This window comes from Helobdella robusta (assembly GCF_000326865.2).
Source record: "Helobdella robusta unplaced genomic scaffold HELROscaffold_2, whole genome shotgun sequence".
NCBI classification, from domain to species: Eukaryota; Metazoa; Annelida; class Clitellata; order Rhynchobdellida; family Glossiphoniidae; genus Helobdella; species Helobdella robusta.
Window position 1 is genome coordinate 4,415,147 of NW_008704083.1, and position 7,907 is coordinate 4,423,053.

At 34.1% G+C, this 7,907-nt stretch overlaps 1 protein-coding gene across 1 annotated transcript; it reads right to left on the minus strand.

Annotated features, from left to right (window-relative positions):
* Window positions 1–4,166: 4,166 nt before the first annotated feature.
* HELRODRAFT_160371 (hypothetical protein) lies at window positions 4,167–7,153 on the minus strand (the record flags this gene model as incomplete). The annotated part of the gene is made up of 6 exons (XM_009017333.1): window positions 4,167–4,915; window positions 4,992–5,183; window positions 5,780–6,089; window positions 6,298–6,419; window positions 6,502–6,681; window positions 6,994–7,153. 6 exons carry the CDS (start codon window positions 7,151–7,153, stop codon window positions 4,167–4,169), a joined length of 1,713 nt encoding a protein of 570 aa, XP_009015581.1.
* Window positions 7,154–7,907: the final 754 nt, after the last annotated feature.

Below are 7,907 nucleotides of genomic sequence, written 5' to 3' on the forward strand. Positions count from 1 at the left end.
TTTTACCATTTTCTCTCCATATTATCTCTGATAATTCAACGTAACGATTTTAATAGAGTTAATATCGCCAAAATATGGCGCGCTCACTTTAATAATTTGTACAAGTAAAATATATGTTTGGTTGTTTAGAAAGGGCTGGTTCCTGGATAGACTACATTCTGTTTATTATGAAGATAGATAGCTGGCTAACTATCTGCCGTCAACAGACATCAACAAAATGAATTGAAGAAAAGATTGACTCGGTTATGTCGTTGTAAGTAGCTCCTACATTACTCATATCCAGTTTTGGCAATATTGTTGTTATATATATATATATATATATATATATATCGAACGTATCGTTGCTCGGGGGCTATTGAAGTATCTGGCGCGTAACAACTTGTTGTCTGCTCATCAATCAGGCTACAGACAGTTCCACTCAACGGAAACTGCTCTGCTGCATATATCGTCGGTGTTATACAAGGCTGTGGATGCACAGGATATTTCATTGCTAGCGTTCCTAGATATGAGCGCGGCTTTTGACTGCGTCGACTATGAGATACTGTTGAAACGAATCCACTTCAGTTTTGGGGTCACGGGTGTTGCTCATTCATGTTTCAACTCTTATCTCACGTCAAGAACACAGCAGGTTTTATTTAACGATGAGTTGTCAATAACAGAGGTTGTCACATCTGGTGTGCCACAAGGGTCGGTTTTGGGACCGATACTGTTTCTTTTATATACGTCCGACGTACTAGAAATAATAGATAAATCTGGGGTGTTTTGTCAAGCCTACGCAGATGACATACAGATGATTGTCAGCTGTCCTGCCGATAAATTTCAAAATGCTGTTACTAGGTTAGTGCATTGTTTGACTGAGGTGAGTGTGTGGATGTTATCAAATCGACTGAAACTCAACCAGGATAAAACTAAACTGATGAAAGTAGGCACATGGCAGCAGCTGTCGCGAGTCAAGATTGATTTCGTTACTCTAGATGGACATAATATTGAGTGTAGCAGTAATGCCACTAATCTGGGAATGATCGTTGACTCAAGATTGACGTTTGTTGATCACATCAAACTACTAACTAAAGTGTGCGCTGCTCAATTACATAAAATACGTTCTATAAAAAAATCCTTGAACAAAAGCACGATTGAAGGTTTAATGCATGCGGTTTATTCACTCTCGGTTGGACTACTGCAACAGTATGTATTATGGTTTACCCGATAAATCTATTAGAATGTTACAGTCTATTCAAAACCGTGCAGCAAAAATTGTTCATGGTGCGTATAAATTTGATCATGTATCTCCGATTCTTGCTCACCTTCATTGGTTGACTGTCGACAAGCGAATAATTTTCAAAGTTTGCACAATAGTGTTCAAGAGTGTGAATAATTCCGCACCAGAATATTTGAAGAACAAATGTCAGTCGAAAGCATCATCTTTCCTTGGCCTGCGTTCGGACGATTTAAACTATCTGTCGGTGCCGTTGGCTCAAACGAAACTTGGAGCTAGAAGCTTTGCCGTGTTTGGTCCTAGAGTCTGGAACGGTCTTCCCAAAGACCTACGAGACCCTGCTCTGGGTGTTGCGAAATTTAAGAAGATGTTGAAAACATATTTATTTTCGCTGTAGTGTCAATCGTTGATGTTTTTTTTACTGATCTAATGTTTATTTAATGTTTGATTTATTTGTTTGATGAACGTTTGTCTTTGACTATTTTGTATGTTATTTTATTTGTAAGCGCTTTTGAAAAACTTTTTAATTAGCGCCATATAAATATTCGTATATATATATATATATATATATTATTACGGAAATTTATAAAAATATATATTTATATATATATATATATAAACGATAAACGATTAAAATAAATAAAATAATATTTAAATAAGAATTAAATGATCAAATTGTTTTTTACCGATTAAAGATTAAGAATGACATGACATAAGAAATGCTACAGCTCGAGTAGATGATATTTAAGTTTTAGAGTTTTTAAAATTTTAAATATTAAAATTACATTTAAAATTGAAAAGTTCACATAATTTTTAGATAGGATAATTGAATTTAATTGATTAACTACGCCAGTATCGCACGTTGGTCGGCTGTAGACAAGAAGCAGATGGCAGAATACTCAATACCTCGTTCGTTGGACTTTGTTGTAGCGTTTGCTTGGAGGAAAATACTATAGAGAATTTGTAGCACAAAAACATGCTTTGAAATTGCTGTAGTCAAAAAAGAAATAAAAACGTAAACTAATAAAAGGAGTATAATCAGAGTACAATCATAGAAGTAATAAAATCCTGCAAGCTATGCAAACATAAAACAACCCTTTTATTTCTCATGTTTCAAAGCAGATAGGTTGTTTATTGACAAAATGTTTATATAAATATCTTAAAAATCATTTATTACAAACATTTTATTTGAAATTTGTTTCAGAAATATTTCTTTAAAACAATCCTGACTCAAGAATGTGAAACTATTTCGCTTTCCAACTAACGATAAAACACAACAAGTTTTTAATTTTCAAATACTTTAAAAAAATTATTTTGTGCACTTATTTTAATTTGAGGCAAGCACCGTCCATGAAATAATTCTGGCGCAAACCGGACATTTCGAAATGTGTACAGTACAACCGCACGTTGGCAGGTACTTCAACCTTCCATTGTTGAATACCAACATTAATTATATTAATGAATGATGTCAAATCACTTAATCAGGAACTTTATAAATTTTTTGTATAAAAAATGTTCACTTCGCTTAGTGTTCATCTCTATTATATCATAAATAAATGTCTATTCGACCAAAAATCTTTAAAAGTTTGCGGTTATGTCATAAATTGCGGTAAAAATATGTAGGTGGTCCCGGTAATATAAATTTCACAGAATCAGCCGGTGCACGTGAAACGTTAATGTTTAATGGACGGCTGAATAGATAGGAAGTAGGAAGAATAAGCAAGTGAACATGAGTGGATGAAAGAATGTGGAAGGAATTAATGGATGAGTGAGTATTGTTGGAGGAAATGAATGATGATCAATTGAAGCTTGAAGAAAAGGAATGGAGTGCCTTTTTTTAATCAGATAACAAACAAAAAATCTTACAATGAAAAGCTTTTGAAATTTTTTTTAATTTTAAATTGTTGTGCTTGATTTGATTAAAATATAATCAACTAAAAATCATTTACAAATCTTTATTTTCATGTAAAGTACTACACTACAGTAATTACTGTTACTACCGTGCTATAAACTTTTTATAAATTAATTATTTCAATTTGTAATGTTAGGACGGCTTGTTGTGATTTATTTTTCCTGTAATTTGCCAGAGCACTGAAACAAGCAGCAATACAAGTTGTTCTGTTGTTTTGGTTAGAGTCGATGCAGACAGATGTCCTACCCAGGAACTCACAATTACTTCCTCACGTCGTCCTATCTTCGGAGATTTGTTTAAAATTGAAGCACGTAACGTGTCACAATGATCGCCGTAAGAAGGCGATTTCAAACCCGACTTCACAATGGCTCAGTGTTTATATATTTAGCCGGACGTGTCATGTTGGATATAAAAATTGAATTACGTCACATTACTAAACTACATAAAAAACAATACCATATATTCCAAAATTAACACGATTCGTGATATTTTGAATCACCACTAATAATATGGGACTCTTAAAGAGTTACAATTGAATGAGCAAAATTATCTAATTAAAGATGTAATGAGGTTTCGTCAGTTGCCACTATTTTTTTGAAATATAAACAACGATTACAAACATGTGCGAAGTAATTTGGAGAGCGAGATTAACCGCACGATTTCCTTTCATTCAGTCAATACCAATCTCCATGGAAAGTAGAAATAACGGATATGAGGATGGCGATTTGTTGCGTGCCGCTAAGTTCACGACTTAATTTATGGAGTCATTAAAATGTAACGCAGAGCAACAGGCATAATTTTCTGTCCATAAAATATTTTTTCATTTTCAAATTTGATGTAGTTAAAAATAAATTTTTTATTGTTAAAAATAAAGTTACACACGAAAACAACATTTCTTAAATGTTCTTAATTTTTGTAAAAATTTCGAATAATTATTTAGACTAATAAAAAACTAGAACTATTGAATGAACGGTGCTCTGAATAGTTGAAATAATTTCCAAACTATTCCGATTGAATAATCGTAATTTATGTTTGTTGTCATGAGGAGTTGGAAGGATAAAAAGGGCTTTGACGCGGAGCCCCACGTAGTTGGTCAGGTGATGCTCGAAGACGTTCATACGGCTGACCTGGTGGGAACGTTCGTGGTGAACCGTACGACTGACGCGGAGGTGGAAGTCGGAGAGGGCCCTGTGGTTGATTGGGAAAAGGTGGGCGTGATGATCTGTACGCATTGTCAAACGGATAATTGTTAGAAGGTCCATAGAGTTGATCGGCTGAAAAAAATCGTGATGGACCAGGGGGCGGAGGTCGACGCGATCCATACAGAAATTCCGTAGATGTCGATCGTAGTGAACCATACGGACCATATGCTTGACTGGAGAGTGGAGGACCAAATGGTTGACCAGGTAGTGGAGTTTGCGCTGAACCATAACGGTAACCAGAAAATGGAGGTCGGGATGAGTCATGTGGTTGACCAGGAGGTAGAAATCGTGGCGCACGATGTGGTTGCCCAGGTGGTAGACGTCGCGGTGAACCATAAGGATAGCCAGAAGGTATGGGCCTGGGTTGACCATACGGATATCCAGGACGAGGTGGTTGCAGTTGACTATATGGAAAAGCAGAAACTATATTTCGTTGTGGTGAACCTGCTGAAGGTTGACGTGGATCACTTAGAGTACTAACCACTGGCCTTTGTCTTGGTGGCGATTGTGAGGATGAAAAATTATCTTCCGTAGCTGCCCGAGTCATCGATTCCCTCTTTGCTGGAATATCTAAATCTGCTGCCTCTGTACAAGTTCGATTTTATATTATTAGAATTTATAAAAATTTCTAGTTCACAAAATAATTAAAAACATCTTCTACTTGATTCTTCACTTTTTATGCTTTTCTCCTCGGCTTTCTTGTCTTTTTCAGTTTCTTCTCTTTCTTGTTTTTTATTTCCCGATTCTGCTTCTTTATTTTTTACTTCATTTTTTTTGTCAGCAATTTTTGGTTCTTGTTCTTTTTTTGCAGCTTCTTCAATTACTTCCTTATTATCTGACATTAATTTTAGCACTGCAAGTTGGAATATATTCCCACAAAGAAAGTGAAAATATTTACGCTTTCTTTACGAAAAATATACGTGTGTGGCGTGTTTAGTTTATCATTAAATAATAATAATCATCTGATTCATGAACTTTCAAAAATTATTCTTTTGAGTTATGACAATGAATTTGACTTAATGCATTAAAAACAACATTTGTTAAATAAATTAAGCTTTTTATATAAATGTTAAAAATCAAATTTATATACTTTTTTTTCATATCGTAACCTAGCTGAACACAAGTTTGATAAAAAATGGGAGTTAAATTGTAAAACACTTTTAAAAAATATTTAATCATCATGAAGCTATTTCAAAGAAGCCTTTGTTTTTCTAAACGATGAAAGATTCTAAAATTTACTTATTTATCTGGCTGACGGTTGTATCGTAATATAAACGTTCATCTTACAACAATTTTAAATTTGTTAAAACTCTTAATCAAATTTAAAATGTATTCTACAAATATTTGAAAACTCACGATTTCTCCATAAGCAGTAAAATAGTAGGAGTGCTAAAACTAAATAGATAACAACAGCCAAAACAATGACCACTATAATAACCGTTGATAAACCAGGTTGATCTGGAGAGGAAGTTGCATTTTTTGGTGCAACCAACTCGGTGGTCAACTTTGGGCTGCTCATATCATTTGTCGAATTCGGCTCTCTTGTTTTAAAAGTGTTATAGTCAGAATAATTTTTTTCAGAATAATTTTTTTGCGGTTTATATTCTTCAAATTTAGTTTTTGCTGTCAAATCGTAAATGGTTTCTTTTTGACAATTTAGACATTTAATTGATGGAATATTCTGCGTTGATACGTCAATTGAGCATTTGACCTTTACCGTGTCAACATCGGGAGAAGAAAAGATTTCTTGCTCTTCGTACTTTTAATAAATTTTAATGGGTAGAGCAAACAATTTTTCAAGATAGATTTCAAACTACACTTGTACTGCTAGTTCAATTATTGAAATTGTTTTTAATGAGTAATAAATAAGCAAAATAGTTGTAAACCAATAAAATTTCAGCTCTGTTTTTTACGCTTTTTTGGTTTCTTTTTTTGGCCAGTAGACTATCATCATCCTTGTCAAACACCTGCAAGACAAGCTCAATGAAGTGTTCTTCGTTAGGAAAGACGACGTTCATTTCTTTGAGACAAGTAAAAATCCATGAGTTGTTTGCACTTTTTTTGAACCATTTTATTTCAATATCTTTGTCTACGAAGTGTCAATTATTTTATTCGTTCTTGAAAAAATTGAATTATTTGGTATGTTGAAATTTGAACGTTCGATAGATGACCTGACATAACTATCATGATGATGTCCGCTGGCTCGGAACACACGGCCATGAAGGAACCATCCTTCAACCAACTGAAACTTGTCTCATTGCCAGTTATTTGGTTAAGAGGAAATTTCAACCACGTTTGTGAGCAGTGCGGTAGATCGTACTTCATTTTTCTGTTCATTATGTTCACCAGTTCTGCAAAGAACAAACATCATTGTTTAATTTTTAATGTTAAACCTAGCTCTCTGATATTAAACTTCTGCAAGCTGATGACATCAGAAAAATTGGAAAACATGAAATTAATGAACGTGCCGTTGGAGGTGGCTTTCGATAGAAATGTTAAAAAGCTGCCGCCGATCAACAAAGCAGTCCAACAAAGTTTCATAATTTAAAAGTTCCTCTTGAAAAAAAAATAAATCGGTGCGTTACATCAAGAATTAATTTAACATACAAAAATATATTTGCACAATTTACACAAGAATTAATACTAAAACATTATCTACAAACCTGCCAAATGAATGTAAACATAGACACACATTCGAATATAGTAAACAAGAAAATAAGCAGGTTGGCATGGAAACACGTAGAAACATTGAGGTTTTAAAAATTTTAACATCGGTGCTAAATTGAACAAAATAATCAACTTTATCGTTTGGCTTAATAACATGTTGCATACAATAACCTTTTGCTAAAAATTTTCAAACATTATTAAAAATTCCAGCAAAATTGTGTCAGGTTGCCATTAATGTTTCTCCAACGTTCATACACTCTCCTCTCCTTCTATTCATTGCTCATTCTCAACAGCGTTCCTTTCAAAACAAATTGCAATTTTAAAAACTGCCTCGCGAGCAAAACGGTTGGGGGGATGGCTGATGCATGATACGATGCTGAACAAAATTCTGATGGTGGCTCACTGGATTGTGTTGATAAATAAACTAATTGATTGAATATTGATTGTCGATAGTTGATGATTTCGTTGATGTCACTTAATGTTGTTGAATGAATGATATCACGGAAATGTGTTATCACAGAGAGTAAAACAAGTTGTTTGTTATATGTAAAGTATGTAGAGTAGGTAAACAAAGCATCTACACACGGAATTCACTTACTAATTCAGTAAATTGTGACACACGGCAAGCCTGGCTTGCCGCTATTTTGATGCATGCCATCGCGTGCCACTAGTTCACTTCTCTTAATGAATGATACGCTCTTCTGCGAGACAAATGCATAAAGCTTGTCACGTGATGTTCTGATAAATGTAAATCATTTGCTGCTGGCTACATTGTTTTCCAGCATTTAATTACTGGCGTTTATTTTATTTATTAACTCGTCGAATGTATGTGTTGTTGGAGGCGCTCCCACACGCATATTCAGAATTTTCACAAAAAGATCAAATGAACTTTTTGTTTTATATATTTTTT